This window comes from Numida meleagris, chromosome Z (assembly GCF_002078875.1).
Source record: "Numida meleagris isolate 19003 breed g44 Domestic line chromosome Z, NumMel1.0, whole genome shotgun sequence".
NCBI classification, from domain to species: domain Eukaryota; kingdom Metazoa; phylum Chordata; class Aves; order Galliformes; family Numididae; genus Numida; species Numida meleagris.
This window is the reverse complement of record NC_034438.1, coordinates 27,754,872-27,775,888: the sequence shown is the minus strand read 5'-3', so window position 1 is coordinate 27,775,888 and position 21,017 is coordinate 27,754,872. Positions and strand designations below refer to the sequence as shown.

The window sequence follows — 21,017 nt, the reverse complement described above, 5'->3', positions numbered from 1 at the left end:
AGTCACAGTTGTCAGTCACAGTTGTCAGTCACAGTTGTCAGTCACAGTTGTCAGTCACAGTTGTCAGTCACAGTCTTGAATTTTTCCTCACTTTATCAAACACTATGCAGTGTTAGCTGTTTTAAGCAGACTAGAGAGCATTCGGTGCACCTGCAGCTGATACAATGATGTGAGCTGGGAAACAAGGTGCTATAACATGAGTACTTGCACTGCTAGAATCAAGGAACCGGGCGTCTGAATGCAGCAGCATCATCTTTAGATGTGGTTTTATTGACACCTCGTGACCGAAAGTGTTACTGCATGTCATGTTCAAGCCTGTATCCAGGCTGCAAGAAGGGTGGCCGTTTTTCATACGAGTCGGCATTAAGCAAGACATCTGTTGAAGGTGTTTTGTCTGAATCCCCTAAGGATTCATATACAAAAAGAACATAGTTAAGAGTCACCTGTGATAGTTTTGGTAAATGCAATATATGTTCAGGTGTTGGAAGACCCGTGATTAGCTTTAACTTTGATTGTTCTTGCTTATTCAAGCTAAAGAGACATACAATGTTCACATAATTTCATTCCTTTTCCATTTCTATATCTTTCATATTAAGGGGATGGTATTTTATGTAGGTCACTCCAAAAGTAATGCTTCTATATGCCACTATACAGTGGGTGTGGTATAACAGTCCAGCCAAGACTGGCAATGTGCTTCATGGCCTTCAAACTGGTAGGAGGTCTGGCGTTATGATATTGCAAGAGAAAGGTGTCTTCTTCCCTGGCCTGACTGTGAAAGTTTGAGCTTTCAACTTACTCAGTGTTGCAGTGTAACAGTCAGAGTTGATGGTTTTTCTGTGTACCAGGAAATGCAGATGGATCAAACCTTTTCTATCCCAAAAGACAGTGCACATCACTACCCACTGAGAGCTGTGTCTTGAACTTTTTCTTCAATGGGGACTTCACGTCACTACTCTGTGAACTGCTGTTTTAACTCTGGCTTGTAGTGATCACACCACATCTCATCACCAGTAATGATTTGATCCAGGAATCTGCCACCTTCAGCCTCTTATTGGTTCAATACATCCAGAAAAACTTGCATATAGTGTTCTTTTTGTTCCCACGTGAGCATTCATGGGACTCACTCAGCACAGACTTCGTGATATTCAAACACTGTTGCTGCCATTGCCAGTGCACTCAAGCCAATATTCAGCCCTGAACACAGTTCCCTGGCTTTAATCCACTAATTCATGTGGATGAGCTGATCAAGGTGCTGTTCATTTCATGACATTACAGTTGTGCATGGCAGCCTGGAATGTGGCTTTTCTTTAACATTGCTGTTGCCTCTCCTGAAATGCACCACCCACTGCCTCACTGTGCTCACGCCTACTCTTTGGTCTCCAGAAATGTTCACAAGTGTCGATGAATATCAGTGGGTGCAATTTTTTCTGCAGGGAAGAATTCAGTGACACACTTTTGCTTTATACACACTTCTATGCCAGGTGCCATTTTGTCAGACTGCCCCTCTGCTGCCATCTGTCACACAGCAACAAAATGTAACAGACTATTTGTGGGAATGTTCATCCTCTGCTGCCATACCACCATTCATTACTTTTGTAGCAGCCCTTGTGTAACTTCTTTCTTACATAAGAAACTGTTCTGATGTAAAATAGAAAGCTGAGGAAATAGTTTCATGACAGTACTAAAGGAATTATTTGGCAAACTCAAAAGGACACAGATCTCTAAGGAGAAGACATGACTAAAGCTCTTTCTACAATGTAAGTCTTAATAAGCCTCTTTTTAGAATTACCTATGTTTGAAAAGCTACTGAAAAGTCTGAAAGACTATTGGAAAGAACATTTGGCCTTGGTTAAAACAAGATTCTGATGTCCTTGTGATAGCTAAATGGGAAGCTTCAATAATCAGGACTTAAGGGCACAAGGGCACCTTCAATAGTCTGGACTTAAATGGGTAAACTACATGTGTGAATAAAGCATCTGGTCTGTGACCAGAAAAAAGATTAATTCATAATACAGTGCAGGCTGTATTAATTAAGCATTGGTTACTGTGCCAAGATATGAATAATTTAGTCTGAATGAATATAAACAAATGTCATGTTGGAAATGTTAAAATTATGCAGAAAAAGATAATGTGCGTGTTTTTTAAGTAAAGGACTGCATTGAAGAACTAGTGATCAAATTATCTATCCCACCACTATGGATCCTCCTGTTGTTATTCACTTTTGCATTTCCTAATATGCCACAAGTGTTGCACAAAACCACTAGGATGAGGGCTGTACTCTGGCAAAGATAGATGAGGAGAAGGGAACAATAATTCATTTTACTATGAGCATTTGGTAATGTAGTTGCCCACATTTTGTTCTGCAAAGATTGTATGCTAGTAAAAGTGTATCTATGAAGTGACTCTCGATCCACTGCCATCCACTCTTTGCTTACACTTTCTGAAGTCTAGACGTGTTTCTAAGTGGTTTTTGATAGTGTGATTATTTTAGCTGTCTTCTGTGCCTTTTCTTTGAACTGTTCAGTAGTGCCTGCAGGGAATTTGACCCTGAGGCTCCCTCATTAACACATAGATAAATCATTTCTGTTTTTTATACATGGTTACTTTGGAGATAAGGTTTAGTGTCCTCTCTGACAAATCTAGCGTTTGTTGCTGCTTTATTTCATACAGTAACTTGCATTTCCCCATAAATTTGTCTTAGAAACATTCAAAAATCGTCTACCTTTCAAAAGTTTATGTGAAACCTTTAACTGCAAATACATAGCACAGCTTGTAACATTTACATGTCTTTTTATCACCAAATTGAGTTTCAGCCTGTGAATGCAACTACTGCTTTGGCAGGCTGTTTCCCAGGGAACACTCATAAAGCTTTGAATGTTTCGCTTTCTGTCCTGCTGCATTGTAGAATAAAGAGATATAATAACAAGTTTGGTTATGGGGCTTACTTGATGTGTTAAGGTTTATGCTTAGAGTTTTAAGTGCTCAGCCAGTGTTTTCGTACTTAAACATTAAGGCTATTCATCTCGTCTACTGGACAGTTGTTTGGGCTGTGTTCATTTCTGTAGTTAAATACCACATGTCCATTTGAAGGTTTTTTTGTTGCTATTTCAAAAGACTTCTACAACCATTGTAATTAAACAAGGTTGTAAAAAGGAAAGCTGGATTTCATTAACGTGCATGTTGTCTTTGGTTCTGCTTTCTGTGAGATTGCTTTTCACTGCTGTTCTCCATGCTCATGGTGGCTGAAGTTCAGTAGCAGCATCTCCAGAATCTTTAGCAGGAAGGCTTATTCTTCTTGCTGCAGACGTGACAGTGAATCTTCAACTAGTGGTACAGTTTTCTGCTTTAGTGAAAGCACTGTTTACTGCTGAGAATCACTGGATTGTATTGGTGGGAAGAGACCTCTGGATGTCACTGGAACAGTGCTCAAACCAAGACCAACTGGCAGCAGTTCGCATTCAACTATCTTAAATTAAAGCTCTGCCCCAGCCTTTTAAAAATGTGGCTACCTGCTATCATACTGTTGGAGCAATCTTACAGAAACCAGCAAGAGCATAGCTGCTGAATGAGGTTGGGTGGGCTAGGAGCTGAGGTGACCACAGTACAACCTCATGGCACCTGAGCAGGGGCAAACAGAGCATCATAGTGATAACAGCAGTATGTGTCAACAGTCCAGTGATCTCTAGGTGACAGCCAGATAATAAGCCACATTCAAGGCTGCTCTGGGAAATCCAAAGTGTGTGAGGTGAGGGTTGGGAAGAGGCACTTCTATGTCCAGGAGAGGTGCTGGGGGCTTGGTGAGGGAGAGCCGCAATGGTCCTCCTGAAGCATGAGCAAGCTGAGGGAGGTCCTCCGTGGAGGGAGGGATGGGGGGCCGCAAACACTCTCATGAGGGCTTCTTGGTAGGAATGAATGTGGTGCACTGGGGGCTATAATAAGCATCAGCGCTTATAATTCCCTATTGTGGTTGCTTTTTTTTTTGGGGGGGGGGGGGGGGGGCAGGGAGAAGTTACTTTGTCATAGTGCTTGTCTTAAGGTCTCTCTGGTACTTCACGTTTCAGTGCGGGTTGCTTCAGTATCATTATTTTGGGGGTTATTTTTGTGCCTGTCAAGCTCCTTCCCTTCTCTCCCCCGTGCTCACAGCTACTTCATCAGCAGAGCCAGCAGCGGCACGGCGCGACTCCCTACCACCCACAGCCCAGCTTGGGGACGAGGCACCGCCCGGAGGAAGGCGGCGCCGCCGCAGGCTGCTCTCCCTCTCCCTCCAGTTCGCCCCGCCCGGCCTAGGCCGCGGGACTTGCGCGCGGCAGCGGCGGTGACGAGCGGGGCCCGTGGGCCGCTGTGGGATGGCGACGCGGCCGCTGCTGCGCGCCGTCATCATGGGCCCGCCGGGCTCCGGCAAGGGCACGATCTCGGCGCGGATCATAAAGCACTTCGCGCTGAAGCACCTCTCTAGCGGAGATCTGCTGAGGGACAACATGCAGAGGAGGACAGGTGAGCGGCGGGGGGTGGCTCCGCCGACACGCCGAGCCCTCTCAGTGCCCAGGGGACCCGGAAAGCTCTGCACTGGCCTCCTTCCCGCTTACGCTTCCTGGAGCAACACACTGGGCCTGCCCCAAGAGCTGCGGGCCCTGGGAGTTCTTCGGTTTTCCTCCGGCGGAAGAACTTGTCCCGAAGTGGGCGGACGTGTGTGCAGTGGGGGGGTTTCGAAAAGGAGTGGCAAAGCTTTGAAGTTGTTTGCCTCAATTACACTTACTATGTTGTCCTGTCTTGATCTCTGTCTCTTTTCCAGTGCAACTGTCTCCTGTCTTTTTTAATTTTTTATTTTTTATTCTGCAGTTATGGCAGGTCGCCTTCTGTCTCGCACATCTGCTTTTATTCATGGTAGGGTTGAAAATCTTGCAGGAGCCACTTGAGGCTGCTTGTTGTACAGTGAGGGTTGTAGTGCCAGCACCTGTAAGCTGAAGGACCACCTTCACTTACAGTAGTGCAAACAAGTAGTGCAGTAGCATGGTTACATTACCGTTGGTATTGGTTTTGAAAATTTGTGAACATCCTTGAAAATGGAAAATGGTCTGCTATTATGAAGTCAGCTGGTTTTGATTTCCACATATCTTCATACAAACTGTGTTTGCTCTGTGAGAGTAATGGCCTTGCCTTGGTTGACTGACCTCACTGTGGTTGGTATCTCCTAGTCAAACATTTGCTAGGAGCACCATCTCTGCATGCGTATCTTAACACATCTAGACTTTTGTGTGTCTGTAGAGTCAGAGTGAGTTCTCTACAGAGACTCACAAAAGCAAAATTGTTACTGCAATGAACTTTCAGGTTAAATAAGATCCAGTGAGAATGGAAGGCCTTCCAGAAGAGAAAGAAAATACACTGTTTATGAAATAGATCAGTTTTGTTCTCATTGAAACTATTGTACCTTGGAAGCAAGATCAAAGAATGTAAACAAAGCCAAGCTGAAGGCTGTATGTGAAGAATAAATAGCAAGTGGAAATACCCCATTGCTTGATTTGACAAGGGAGTCATGGAGCAATAGAATTTTGCTGAATCACTTTCAGCTAAAATGATCTCAGTGGAGTGGACTGATTATAGGATCTGAGGAAGAGTGGAGATGTGAGAATCTGACGTGAGAAGTTAGTGGAGGATGTAAGAGGTGTTGAAGTTCACTCAGAGTTAGCTAACAGAGCTTAAAGGAATCTGCTACAGAGTTTTCTATTCATGACTTACTGCAGTTGAAGCTCTGTCTTAATTTTATTGAAAGTAAGCCACTATTTGCAGAAACAGTCTCTAAATGTCTGAGATGAATACTGAGGCAGTGGGAGTGGGTAAGATGCTGAAAAGGATAAGCTGGAATGAGAGGCAATTCAGAGAGCCTGGACAAGTGTAGTTGAGGGAAAGAGGAAAAGAGTTTTGGTGATAATGCAAGAGTCTCACAGTGCTCAATTCTTTAGGAACTGTAAGGTTAAACTGGACAGTTAAAATATTTGGAAAATTAAATGTAACTACCGGTAGCTGTATGGTGCTATTTTTAGCATTTGCTGTCTTTTGAAAGCAGTCTTTGTTGAAAAGTCCTTTTGAGCACATGAGCGTTCTTAGCAATTTGCAGTTATTGCCATGCTCTGCTGTGTTGGAGAGTGGAGAGTTGGTGATGGCCTCTCTACAGTGCTAAGCAGCCTGCACTCTGAATATGGCTGAAGCTTGTTTGCTGTATACAGTTAGAACAAGCCAGTCTTCTGCAAAACTTTTAAGCAGAAATACCTGTTTTTGCCTAGACAGGAAAGAAAATGGTGTTGCCTTTTAATGCCAAAGACTGCCATGCCTGTAGTAGTTTCAGACCCAGGCTTGAGCCAAATCAAACCAAACCAACGAAACCCCAGTAACTCCTTCCATCCCACCTAACAAGACTATTCAAGTCTTAGGTTACTAGTCACGACTATTGGACACTAGGAAAAATTTTTTTTCTCCGAAAGAGTGGTTAGGCACTGTAGCAGGCTGCCCAGGGAGGTTGTTGAGGTCTCTGGAGATGTTCAAGAAACATTTAAATGTACTAAGGGATGTGGTTTGGTGGGGAAATATTGGTGGTAGGTGGACTATTGGACTGGATGATCTTGGAGGTCTTTTCCAACCTTGGCAATACTATGATTCTATGATTATTTTTTCCTCCTAAAATAGTTGACTCTAGAAGATCAGAGGCTTGCAGTTAGAGGCAGTGTTTCCTCTTCAGTGTTCAAGTAATAGGGCCCGTGCACCTTACAACTTGCCATATGCTTCATCTCTCTGCACTCAAAAGCTCATCTGTCTTTCCGAATTATATTGGCATTACTGTTCTCTACTGGGCTTGCATTGCATGTATTCTTAGGTCACTGTGGCTAGAGCAATACTGTGATACGACTAACAGATTTGGGCATCAAGTGCATGTTAAACTATTTAGATATAATTTATTCCTCTTTCTAGCCAATTTTTGTAGAGTATATAGTTCTAAGTACACTGGGATAATTAAAAAAATATTACGAAGAGGTGACATATGGAAAAGAACAGGTATTTCGTACCCAGACAGGCTGTCATCTTCTTTCCAGTTTGCATGCTGTGGGTCTCCAGACATCTGAGTATGTCTCTTTTCCACATTGTGATGATTATTTGGAGCCTGATTACAGTGCATCATGCCTGTTTTTAAACTACTTTCAGAGTTTTCGAAGCCTATTTGTAGATATGGACTCACAGTAAAGAGATTTTTTCCTTTTATTTCTTATTTTTTTTCTTTCTTTTCTTTCTTTTTTTCCCCCTTTTTTTTCCACACCAGGCATACTGTTTACATTACTTGATGATATCTAGTGCTTTTCGTTGGCCTTATCTGAAGAAAGGCCGTTGCACACTGTACACCTTTCAATACTGCATGACATGATGGGGCTGGCATTTTTTACTGGTTCCTGCTGGAAGTGGTCTTACCATGTATCAGTAATGTCAGTCCATCCCATCCTCTCCTTTAGCTTACTGTAATTGAATTGTCCATTAATAAACACTTAAGCAGATCCACAAAAAAAACCAAAAACAATTTATGTGGTATTTGAAGTGACTCATGAAATTAGGTATTTGCCTTATAAAATAAGGCCACAAAGACTTTGTGCTCAGAATACAGCCCAGGCAAACGGATTTCCTCCTGGCTGTACCCATGACTTAGACAACCTGCAGCATGTTAATACATGTGATAATCAGAATGTGATATCCGGATCTGTGATGTGTGGATGGCATTTTAGCAAGCCAGTGGACTAAGCAACTGGTGTTAAAGGGTAGTCAGTGTCATGGGAAAGTACTAGTGGATGTGCACACCTATAAATAGTTTACAACATCTATAAACATCTTGTAACTCTAGTAATCATTAAAATACGTTCTGGCATGTGTGCCCCATTGCATGCTGTTCTCTTAAATACCAGTGGAGCTTCTTTTTGTAGTAAAGTCATAGGATGATAACTAGACATTAAACTGAGAAAATAAATTCCTCATCAGGAAATCTGAGGGCTGGCATTGTTACTGAGCTTGGTTGCTTTATGTTTCTTCATTCTTGTTTTGAGGACTCTTTCTAGTTTCTGGAACTTCATCTTTCAAATACTCACCAGTAAAATTGTTTGTCGGTTGTGGGGTTAGAAGTAAGCTGAATTCCCTGTTGCAATTTGTGGAGCCACAGCCCAACCAAATTAATCTGATACATTTTCAAAATCAGATCCCCATCAATCATGTTTTTGAAATTCAACAAGCATGTGGTCTGTCTGGTTAATAACTTTACTGTTCTGTGCCATCTGATCAAAGCAAAGTGTTTGCAGGGTTGTCAGCATTCTTTCAGTTGCTGGATGTCATAGGTACTGTGACATGATTCCTCTTACTTTCACAGAAGTTGGAATCCTTGCCAAGTCCTACATTGATCAAGGAAAGCTTATTCCAGATGACATAATGACATGGCTGATGCTGAATGAGCTAAAAGGTCTAGATCACTACAACTGGCTGCTGGATGGTAAGTTAGCATATCGGATATTACTATGTAAGGAGAGGAAATTGGCACTAGAAAGCTTGGTTTGCTTGGTTCACTAGTGGATACCTAGCCTCCAGTAGCCACTCTTGAGGCATAGCACTTTACACTGTATGTTGCCAGCTTGTGCTGAAACATTTGGCAGCCCCACTTCCTTCGGCTGCAAAGCACATATGATGCATGCTGCCTTCAGTGTGGTAAAGGGACATTAATTTATGTCAAAAAGGCCCTTTTACTGAAGAATAAAATTTCAAAACTGGCAATTCTGTTAATTCTTACGTGTTATTTCCCCTCCAATAATAGAGGCTTCTTTTAAAATATGCATTGAGAAGTGTTTTTTTTCACAGTCTCTTGAGAGTGGAACACTCTTGAAGAAAGGACCTAAGGAGTTATGTAAATAGAAAAGTAGGCAAGCATGTGAAACAGCAATAAGGTAAGTCTGGATAGGGAGCGCTGCAGCAGTGGCATGTGTAATACATCACTAACAAAACCATTGCTCAAGAACAAATCATCATTCTTAAGGGTCTCCTCCAGACCAAATTGTTTGGGAATTCTGCATAGCTTCAGCATTCACACTTGGGAGAAAATGCATTTGACACAGTATCATGGACTGACACCAGCCCCTGGGAGTACAGTTGGTTGTGCATCACAAAGATAGAGTCTAGGGTGGATGTATGTGTTTTCACATTCTCACCACAACTTGTCTCAGTAGATAAAACTAAAAAGTTGTTGATGTGGCTCTTGGTTTAGAGGGAGTGAAACATCCACATTGCTCATTGTTAAAAAGAAATGGAAGACTAGGGAAAATGTGAGCCCTCTCCAGAAGGAAACAGGAGACCTCATACCTGTGATATGAAGGCTGAGATACTCAGTTTTTTGCCTCAGTCTTCACTGGAAAGTGCTCCAGCTACACTGCCTAATTCACAGAAGGCAAAGGCAAGGTCTGGGAGAATGAAGAACAGTGGATATACTGGAGGAGATCAGGTTTTAGACCATCTAAGGGATCTGAAAGTGCACAAGCTCATGGGACCTGATGATATGTATCCAATGGTCTTGAGGGAACTGGGACATGAAGGTGCTAATCCACACTCCCATCATATTTGAGAAGTCGTGGCAGTCTGGTCAAAGTTCCCACTGAATGGAAAGAGGGAAACAGAACCCCAAGTTTAAAAAAAAAAAAAAAAGGGAAAAAAAATAGAAGACCTGGGGAACTACAGGCCAGGCAGTCTCACCTGTTTGCTCAGCATGATCATGGAGCAGCTCCTTCTGTAAACAGAAGGGTTTCACTGAGGGCAAATCATGGCTGACAAATTTGGTGGCCTACAACAGAGTCACAATGGATAAGGGAAGATGTGATTTACCTGGCCTTCTGCAAAGTATTTAACACTCTTCTGTGCAGTATCTTTGCCTCTAAATTGGTGACATGGATATGATGGATGGATCGCTTAGTGGACAAGGAATTGGCTGGTTGGCTGTGCTGAAAGAGATGTGGTCAACTACTTAATGTCCAAATGGAGACAATTGATGAGTGGTTTTCCTCAGAGGTCTGTGCTGTTTAACATCATTGTTGCTCATGTGGGACAATGGGACTGAAACCTTAGCAAGTTTGTGGATGACACCAAGCTTAATGGTGTGGTCTACATGCTGGAGGGAAGGGATGCCATCCAGAAGGACCTTGACAGGCTTGAGTGGTGCGTTCATGTGAACCTCATGATATTCAGCAAGGCCAAGTGCAATGTCCTGTACCTGGGTTGAGGCAATCCCAAAAATGACTAAGTCTGGGCAGAGGATGGATCAAGAGCAGAGTGGGACTTCGGGATGTTGGCTGATGAACAGCTCAACATGAGCCAGCAGTGTGTACTGTCGGCCCAGACAGCCATCTGTATCCTGGGCCACATCAAAAGAAGCAGGAACAACACATTGAGGAAGGTAATTTTCTCCCTCTACTTTGCTCTTGTGAGACCCATCTGCAGTACTGCATTCAGTTCTGGGACCCCAGTATAAGAAGGACATGGACCTGTTGGAGTGAGTCCAAAGGAGAGCCATGAGAAAGATTAAAAGGCTGGAGTGCACCTCTTATGAAGACAGGTTGAGAGGACTGGGGTTCTTCAGCCTGGAGAACAGAAGGCTTTGAGGATGCTGTATAGTGGTCTTCCAGTACCTAAAGAGACTACAAGAGAAACTATCAGGAAGTGTAGTGATAGGACAAACATAATGGATTTAAACGAAAAGAGTATAGGCTTAGATTAGATATTAGGAAAAAACTCTACTATGAGGCTGGTGAGGCCTCAGATCTGGATGGGACTTTGAATAACCTCTTGCAGTGCAAAGTATCCTAGTCTTGGAAGGGGGTTGGAACTAGATGATCTATAAGGTCCCTTCCAACCCAAACTGTTCTGTGATTCTCTTCTGTCCTGTAGTACTTTATTCCACTTTTGCAGTGCAGTGAACCTCAGATTTGTCTAAAAGGCATTGGGGAGGGCTCCTCTAAGAAGGTACTGTGACTCTGCAATAATGCATGCAGCATGCAGAATAAGCAGGAGGAGTTGGAAACCCTGGTGCAGTTAGAAAACTATGACCTAATTGCTGGCATGGAAATGTGGTGGGATGAATCACACAACTTGAACACTATAATTGAGGGCTACATGCTTTTCAGAAGAAACACACAGGAAAGGAGGGGCAGGGGAGTTCCTGTCTGTGTTAAGAAATTGATATTGCACAGAACTGTCTCTGAGAAACAGCCATGAACAGGTTGAGAACTTGTGGGTTTAAGTTACGGACTAGACCAACAAAGGGCATCTTGTGACTGGAGTTTACCATAGGCTGCCTGATCAAAGGGAGCCTGCTGATGAGGTCTTCTTGCTTCAACTTCGAGAAGTGTTGTGCTTGCAGGTGCTCATCCTGATGGAGTATTTCAACCACTGGAATATCTGTTGGGAACAAATTCCTGGTTCAGGCATTAGACAAACCAACCAGAGGAGAAGTGCTAATAGACTCACCAATGCAAATGACGTCATTAAAGAGGTTAAGACTGGAGGTGGCCTGTGCTGTAGTCACTGTGCCTGGGTTGAGTTCATGATCTCGAGGAATATGGGCCTGGCAAAAAGTGAAGTCAGGACCCTAAACTTCAGAAGACTGAACTTCCATCTCGTTTGATGAATTATTGTATGAGATCCCCTGGGAAGCTGTCCTTTGGAACAAAGGAACAGAGCAGAGCTGGCACCTATTTAAGGAGGGCACAAAAGATCTCCATCCCCCAGCACATGCAGTCAAGTAGGAGAGGCAGGAAACTGGCATGGCTGAGTGGAGACTTACTGGTCAAGCTGAGGGATAAGAAGATATGTAAGAAATATACAGGTAATGGAAGCACAGACATAGGGTCTGGAAAGAATACAAGGATGCTATCTGGACATGCAGAAATAGGATCAAGAAAGCCAAGGCACAGATGAAACTGAACATGCCAAGGGATGTGAAAAATAACAACAAGGGATTCTACTGGTACATTGGTTAGAAGAGACAGACAAAGGAGAGTGTACATCCCCTGTAATAAATGAGAAGGGAGAAATGGCAAGAACAAAGAGGAGGCTGAGGTAGTCAGCATGGTCTTTGCCTTGGTCTTTGCTAGCCCTCAGGCTTCTCATGTATTCTTATGTTTCTGAACCTCTAGTTGAGGTCTGGGGAGTAAAATCCCTTCCACTGCAAGAGAAGAGTAAGTTTGAGACCACCCGATGAGACTGAATATGTACAAGCATATGGGGTCTGATAACGTGCATCCCAGGGTTCTGAAGGAACTGGCTGAGGTGGTTGCCAATCCACTCTCCATCATATATGAAAAGGCATGACTGTCAGGTTAAGTCCCTGGTAACTGGAAAAAGGGAAACACCACTCTCATTTTTAAGAAAGGGAGAAAGGAAGACCCAGGGAGCTAGACCTGTGAGCTTTATGTCTGTGAAGATAATGGAGCAGATCCTTGTGGAAGCTATGTTATGGCACATACAAGATGAAGAGGTCATCCAAGACAGCCAGCATGGCTTCACCAAGGGCATATCATGCCTGACCAATGTGGTGGCCTTCTTAATGAAGTGACGGCATTGGTGGACCAAGGAAGGGCAACTGATATAGCCTGCCTGGACTTCTGGTAGGCCTTTGACATGGTCAGCATCACATCCTTATCTCTAAATTGGAGAGACATGAATTTGAAGGGTGGATAATGTGATAAGAAATTGGTTGGATGGTCACAGCCAGAGTGGTATTGTCAGTGGTTCTGGTCAATGTCCAAGTGGAGGCTGGGCATAAGTAGGGTCCTTCAGAGGTCTGTCTTGGGACCAGTGCTCTTTAACATCTTTATCATTGACCTTGATAGTGGAATAAAGTGCACTGTCAGCAAGTTTGCAGGTGACACTAAGCTGAGTTTTGTAGAAGAAAGAGATGCCATCCAGAGGAGCATGGAGAAGCTTGAAAAGTTGGTCCACATGAACTGAATGAGGCTTAACAAGGCCGAGTACACCAGGTGGGCCAACCCACTTGAGTTGGGACACTCCCCCACATTTATATGGACTGGGAGAAGAACTCATTGAGAGCAGCCCTGTGGAGAAGAACTTAGGGGTTCTGGTGGAGGAGAAGCATGATGAGTCTGCAGTATGCACTTGTGGTCTGGAAGGCCAACTATATCCTGGGCTCCATCAAGAGGGTTGGCTGTCAGAGCAAAATGGTGATTGTCCCTCTTTACTCTGCCCTTATGAGCCCCAATCTGGAGTACTGCATCCACGTCTGGGCCCCAAGAACAACGAAGATGTGGAGCTGTTGGAGCAGATCTAGAGGAAGGCCATTAAGATGCTCAGAAGGCTGGAGTACCTCTCTGAAGAAAGGTTGAGGGGGCTGGGCTTGTTCAGTCCAGAGAAAGCTCTGGGGAGACCTCATTGCAGCCTTTCAGTACTTAAAAGGGCTTATGAAAAAAGGTGGAGACTGAGTTTTTACACAGCCTGATTGTGATACAACAAGGAGCAATGGTATTAATAAAAGAGAGGAGATTTAGATAAGGGGGAAATTTTTTACTCATAGAATGGTGAGGTGCTGGAAGAGTTTGCTTAGAGAAGCTGTGGATGCCCCATCCCTGGAGGTGTTCAAGTCTGGCTTGGATGAGGCCCTTTGGATGGGGTCCTGGGCAGCCTGATCTACTGGGTGGATCTTTAATATCCCTACCACCCCAAGCCATTCTGTGATTCTCTCATCTGTTTGGGTGGCTGTCTTCCTAGTTATGTTTTGCCCTAGAGAAGGACTTAATTCCCCCAGTGAAGAGTGCAGTGAAACCTAATCTATTAATTAATGTACTGTAGAAGTTTTCCTTTAGTTCCTGGTCCTTTGTATATGTAGTTCATGCCATGCAGATCTGCATGTGTAGCTGTATAGCTGGGCACACTGGCAACTACTAACAAGCAAGTCTTCATAGAGTAACTCATTTTCCAGTGGTACGACTAAGATATGGTGGCTGAATAGGTTGTCAGCAGTGTGAAAAAAGAGCAGTGCTGGAGTCTCCATTCTTCCTCTGCTTTAAACATTCAGAAGCACTTCTATTTGCTTATGTGAACATGAGAGAAACAGGATGAGGGTAGCTGATTACTATGATGCAAACCAGATGTCACCCTTCAGGCATAAGCAAAAGCTTGGCTTGAGTAAATACTTTCTGTTAAGGTATAGTAGACAAGACACTGGAGCCTTAAGACCATGAACCATTCCCCGCCCCCCTTTCTCTTCTAAGGCTAATTCTTGGCTAAATCCTTACTTGGACAGTAGGCTCATTAATCAGTATTAAAGAAAGAAGTGTTTCTTTGTATCTTTTCAGAACTTGACTTCATGGAGAAAATTACTTGTATAGTATGATGAAAGTTATAAGCAACTGAAGAGCATGGGACTATTCAAGAGTTTGGTGGGTAGAGGTGTTATTTCAGTGAATCTGTGGTATAACAGCATGTTCTACAGAAGCTTTGAACATTAAAGTTGTGGTCAGTTTTTCATTTTAAAGTCTTTGTGGCGACTTTAGTTTTTTTATTCTCAATTTTTCCCTCTCTTTCTTAAATTATTTACTAATAACATGAGTCTTTGAAGGCAGTCCACTGGAGCCACAGAATTCATGGGCAAAATGCAGTGTTATGTAAGTAAATAGACAGATCGCTGTGTCCTCTGAGTGTACTTACAGCCCTCATGCCTCTGTTAGTTGTTTTTAAGGCAAAAGAGGTTATGACCAGTTGCTTATGCCAGACTTTTCCGGGAAATAAGAACTGTCCCAAATGTTTGTAGATTGTTCTGTGCCTCTCAGAATGAACTGCCTATGGCTTTTATTACTCGAAAAATATATATAGTGGGTTTTTTCTGAGTACATTGGTGTGTAGTACATATGAATATGGGATATTTTTGTTTCTATTTGTTACACTTTTTAGTAGGTGCGTGAATGAAATGAGGAAATTGAGGCTGGCAGGCATTTAACAAGTTAAGAGTGCCATGAAACTGAAAAATGTGCTGAAAAAATATATCAGAAAAATCTGATGTCTCTTCAACCTTTACAGAATGATAATACACTTTTTCTGTCTGACCAGGAGTTTCTCTAATATTGAAATCCATCAAATTCTCATAACTCTGGATATTTATGGAGTTCTTTCCTTTAAAAAGGTTTCCCTAGAACAGTTGCTCAGGCAGAAGCCCTGGATAAAGAATGTCAAGTAGACACTGTGATTGACCTAGATGTACCATTTGAAACCATAAAATATCGGCTCACTGCACGCTGGATCCACCCTACTAGTGGCAGAGTCTACAACCTTGAATTCAGTCCTCCAAAAGTGCAGGTAAGCAATACACGTATTGATATTGGTGCTAAATAAATGTTGCACTACATTTGGTAATTGTAGTAAAATATTATATGTATGTTATTGCAAAATACAGTAGCTCAGAAGAAAAAGGTTGATTTTATCTCTTAAGAGCACAGAAACTCTCTGCTAACACACTGTCGCTTGGAGTATGCCTTGGCAGAAGCTCAAACTGATGGGCAATATGCTTGTCCTCTGCAGAATGAAACACCACACTGCCAGCTCCCCATACTGTTTCATAAGCTCCTCTTATTCACTGATACAGAAGACTCTTGTCCTGCATACCTTTATATAAGCTGGACATATTCTTAGCCTGCTTTGCAGTTACTAACTGTGCAGTCTGAAATGCCGTTTCCCATCCTCCATAGGACTCAGTCTTTGTATCTAGGGTGCACATTAAGTAATGTACTGTTACCAGTCAGAGGTATCCACTTAATGCTTTTCCTGTGTTACCATTTAATCAGGATGAGTATTTCCAAAGGGACAGTCGTCATATTGCAAAATTAGACGTAGAAACTTGCTAGTATGAGAAGCTTCTCAACAGAACAAAGAGCTTAAAGCTTGAGATGTCATCAACAAGAATAATAAACAAAAATAATGGATATACATCATTACCCTAAATTTTTTTGAGGAACTCAGTTGTGTTTCATCCTTAACTTTAAGAAACTTACCTGCTGTGGCATCCCACTTTATCTGGAAGTTCTATTAAGTTGCATCGCAAGTATAGCAGGCTTTGTATTTTTGAGATTGTGGGAAAAAGTGTAGTGGGAAAAGAGGCCAGCTGAAATACCAGGTAAGCACATGAAGTGAGCAATTGCAAACACTAAGTATAGTTTAAAACCTGGAGTTTAAATTATGGTTATTTTTAATTGGAGAAGAACATAGGCAAGAAGCAACAGAGAATTACCAGACATAGCAGAGTGGGTTCCAGCTCTAACAGCTCTACTATACACTCCACTCTACCTCTCACTTAATTAGTGAAGGAAGCATAACACAACATATTGAAGTAATTTGCGGAATGATGCTGAACAGGTGAAATGCAGTTGTCTATGTTATCCAGTAGATTTGAAAAAATTTTAGCTGCTTAATTGCTCAGCAAGACTAAAGGACTGTGGCTTTAGAGTTCATACAAATCTGCAGTCTTCGTACTCAACAGGTACAACTAAGGCACTATTATGGTTGTCTGCACAGATGTTAGATAGAAACCTTTGAATATTTTAAATTATTGCATAATATAAAGAAAGTAAATTTGTCCATGTAAGTCTGCCTCTAATATCAGACATGTTCTGGAACAAGTTTTCTTCACACCTTCATAAACAGAGCAGCTTACTCAACATTGACATTTACCATTGTTTCTTGAAACTGACTGCCAAAAAACAAGCAGGAAGAAAGAACATTTCTATTGTCTAATAGATTTTGTCCTTCGAAGATCACTAATATTTCCACTTCAAATGTCAGATTAAACTTGCCTTTAGGAAAAATGAAAATTACTGAGGATTTAATTAGTATATATGAAGGGGCAGAGAGTCCCTGATGTCTGTGGTGGGTTACTCTGTAACTAGGTGAATAACTCAGTGCACCTATGGAGTTACATTTAAAGCCACTAGTTAATCCTTAATGAGATCCCTCTATCTTCCACTGTGCCAGTGACCAATGATTTCCTTGGCCATTGCTTGTTTCAAGACTTACAAGCACATTAACCACTTCAAACCCTTCAAGAAACTGGTAGTGAAATGTGTACAAGAGTTGGAATTGTCATAGTTCACATAGTAAGCCCCTGCCTATGTTTACTGATTTGTAGAAATGTTTCTGTTGGCTTCCATGTCATATTTTGCTGTAATATTTATCTCTTGCTGAATATTAAGTCTTCTGGAGTGTGACTTAAAAAGATCATTAATTCCTTTCTCCATTTCACTGCCATCAAACTAAGGTCAAATTAGCTTCCTGCTTGCTTGCTCTTAAGTGTAAACATATTACCAACAATCTTCTTTTTCTTCTTAAATCCAAAACACAGCATCACATGCGCTTCTGTGAAGAAAATTAACTCTGTCCCAGCCAAAACCATATCAGAAGGTTTTGTCTACATATTTAAGTATTCAGCAAATTTTCCAGAGACCTACTCAGTCAAGTAACTATAGCCTCATGTTCACTGTCAATACTGTGAAAATATTTTTATAGTAATTGAATGTCTTACTTGAAAGTCAGCTTCTTCTATTCCAGATAAGATAAAGATGGTAGCTTTTCTCTTTATAAGCAGAAAACTACACTTGGACTAATTGGAATCTGATCATAATGTAAATGAAAAATTACATAAAATAAACAGAAATATACATCAGTGTTTGCTTTTAACCATGATTAGGGCATTGATGATATTACTGGAGAGCCACTTGTTCAACGAGATGATGATAAGCCAGAGACGGTTACCAAGAGGCTGCAGGCTTACGATGCACAAACAAAACCTGTTCTAGAATATTATCGGTAAGTAGTAAAATACTAAGCTTCTTCCACATTAGCACAGCAAGGAAAAAATCTCTTTAGTTACAAAGTTCTTAGAACAGTGAACATGGTATGAGTAGCAGTGTCTTTTACTACCTTTGTAAGAAATAAAAGCAGCAAAATTAGTATGATTTTGACTGTTGAATGAAACCTCTTCAGGAGCCAGCTTAGCACAAGAGCCTTTCATTGCAGCCACGTTTAGCTTTATACACAGTGCTAGGCATTTCTCAGTGCATTATATTAGTGATCTGAGCAACGTAGATCTATTTACTAGGGTAACAGAGACAGTGCCTTTCTTGGGAGCTTTGACAATATTTTTTCTTTCTGCATGTATAGAAGTCCTTTTAATATGCAAGGAGTCAAGAAACTGATAAGCAAATAGAAAAACTGTTAATGAGAATTTAGAGGTGTCTGTTCTAAGAACAGGACTGTTACATACAAAGCTAGCAACACTCTTAGAACAGCTAGCTTGTTTGAGAATACTGCCATTTGCACTGTGGAATAACAAATTATTCAGAGTAAAACTTTATACAGAGTCTCTCTTCTTGTTAAGCTGCTCTGCTTTGTCTTATTTACATTGCTTTACTTACATTAGTAATACATAGGTAATACTTGATCACTATGTAGAGGTTTGTCGTCTTACCTCACCTAATTAAACATATTAGACTTTTTCTAAGAACATCCTGAAGTAACTGTCCCTTCCTCTGTCTCTTCATATCTACCATCCTTCATTATGCTCTACAAAAACTGCTTAGTGGAAAACTAGGAGCTTTATCTTTGGACTGGTTCAGTTTTAGAAAAAGATTTTTTTCTGGATTGAAATTGACTTTTCCTGACTAGTAGCTTTCTGAAGTTTACAAGCCTGTAGGCGGAAGCCTAGTGACGTACTGCAAATAAAACTAGCAATTAGGACTAATTCAAAACATTGTGATTGTGCTTGGTTTGATTTTTGAGATCTGTCTTTAAAATTCAGTTAATTGGATGACCGCCATGTAGGATGTTCTGTAGACAGCTACCAGCTTTTTGAACTGATATGGCCAACAGCATACTGTCTGAAGAACACACTAATGTACGCAGACCTGCATTCCCAATGTTCTGGTTGCTCTTGGCATTAAATCACATATACATTAGCACGCTTCTGCCAGGGCAGTCTTAAAGCGAGGTAGGGATCCTGGAAAGCTTAGACAATTTGACTTCTATAATGCTTTTTTCTTTTTCTTCTTCAGGGAAAAAGGGCTGTTGAAATCCTTCTCTGGAACAGAAACTAATCAAATCTGGCCACATATCTATACTTTCCTCCAAACCAAGTTGCCAGATGTGAGCCAGAAAGATGCTGCCACCCCCAGGTGAAATTAGGTCTAACTTCTGCTCATTGGTCATAGCACGCACTTGATTACATGAGATTCAGCAATCTAGGATTATTCAAGTAGTGTACCAGACTGATCAATAATTAAAGTCTATTGTTGTCCTTAACTTACATGATGATAAAACTATGTCTTCTGTGGTTCTCTCTTCAACGCTGTATTTGTTTTTAATATTAAATATGCCTGAGTTTTATAATGTAGTAACTGACTTTAACAAAAGCAGATACTCTTGTGTCTCTGTTAATCAGAAAACGGTCACGTTTGGCAATAATGGTGAAGGAAATACATTTCAGAATACAGCTTAATTACAGAGGATTTTTGCTGACTTAATCGTTCATTAACTACAGCATGAAACAATGATAAGGGTATGGAAGCAAGATTCTTGACCGCGTGATTTGTTGTGGCCAGACAAAAGCTGTGTGGGACCATGGCTGCCGGCCTGCAAGAAATGCTTTCAGCTCAGAACTGGCACAGAATCACAGAATGGTTTGGGTTGGAAGGGATGTTAAAAGATCATTTAGTTAAATCATCAATCATTTAGTTAAAGCTCTCTACCTCAGGCTGCTTAAAGCTGCATTCACCCTGACTTAGAACACAACTTCCTTGGCAACTTCTTTCAGTTGCTCACCATCTTCTTTGTGAAAAAAAATTCTTCCTTATATAGTTGTAGGTTAATCGTGTAAAATGATACCATTCCTTAGCTTTACTGGTTTTGCTGGGGTTAAGTTACTCTTAGGTGGATGATTTGCCCTATTGCCATGGTTCTATTTCTGCCTCCAGCTATATTATTGGCATAAAAATGTTTAATGACTTATTATTCATTTAGTAAAGTCTCTGTCTTTGAGCAGCTGTGCAAGGCTTAATTACTAAAAAGAAAGCAGATGCTGAGCTGTTTAAGAGTAATCTGGTAAGCTGCTAAGATACACTGATCAAGATTGCCTGCCTTCTCCTCTGTCTTTTGAAAAAACTGCTCTTCCCAGAATGCCTGTGACAGGATTTCCCTTGGTCAAATTTGTCTTTTTACTGGAGCAAATTTTATTTTAGCAGGCATAGTTTTCATGAGTTCATGCTGCTAATTCATGTCTCTCACCAGCTCTTTTATTAATTTATTCACTAAGTTACTGGATTTGCAGGCCTCTATGTGCTATGTTTTTAATAGTCCAGATAATGCATACATTGCTATTCTTCAGTGGATTTTTTTTTTAAATACTCACCTGTCTGAGAGTTTCAAGAAGGGTAAGCAAAACTCGAGGATGAAACAACTCTGTCTAGGCAATGTATGAGGTAGCTGCCTCGCCTTGGTAATGCAGGTCTGTCTCCTTTTGCACTGACTCTTACTAACTGCAGAGCTGTCATACCTCAGACTACATATTCATATGTAGCTTTACTATTGTCAGTATTGAGTAAGACTAAAAGAAGATGGATGTTGTACAATTTGTAAAGCCTTCCCATTACATTTCTGCTTATTTCTACAAAAAGAAACTATGCTTGTTTTCTTGCCCTCCATGTGGTTTGAGACATTCCCCCCACAAGTGAACCAATTTTAATTAGACATGTCAAAAATAACTTCCACTGTATTGCAGGTTGCTAGATTAATGTGGCTCTTCTGCTAGTGGTAGCAATTACAAATCACTGTGCACTGCACATTGTCCTTATTACATTTGTATATAACAGGAATTCAATTAAAGAACAACCTGAAGTGACTAGTTTCCCTTAATTATTAAGTTAGGAGGCAGTGTTTACTTCTTCCTCTCTCGAGTGACTGTC

General features: G+C 41.4%; 1 protein-coding gene across 2 annotated transcripts in view; it reads left to right on the top strand.

Moving 5' to 3' along the window:
* Positions 1 to 20,064, top strand: part of AK3 (adenylate kinase 3) — a 27,041-nt gene extending 6,977 nt beyond the window's left edge. The window contains exons 1-5 of one of the 2 annotated variants that reach the window (XM_021381619.1): positions 4,238 to 4,494; positions 8,396 to 8,515; positions 15,197 to 15,369; positions 17,750 to 17,868; positions 19,113 to 20,064. In XM_021381619.1, the coding sequence (XP_021237294.1) occupies positions 4,347 to 4,494; positions 8,396 to 8,515; positions 15,197 to 15,369; positions 17,750 to 17,868; positions 19,113 to 19,236 (684 nt within the window). In that variant the 5' untranslated portion in view covers positions 4,238 to 4,346 and the 3' untranslated portion in view covers positions 19,237 to 20,064. Of the gene's footprint in view, positions 1 to 4,237; positions 4,495 to 8,395; positions 8,516 to 15,196; positions 15,370 to 17,749; positions 17,869 to 19,112 lie in introns of those variants that run through there. The other variant, XM_021381620.1, reaches the window with a different exon arrangement.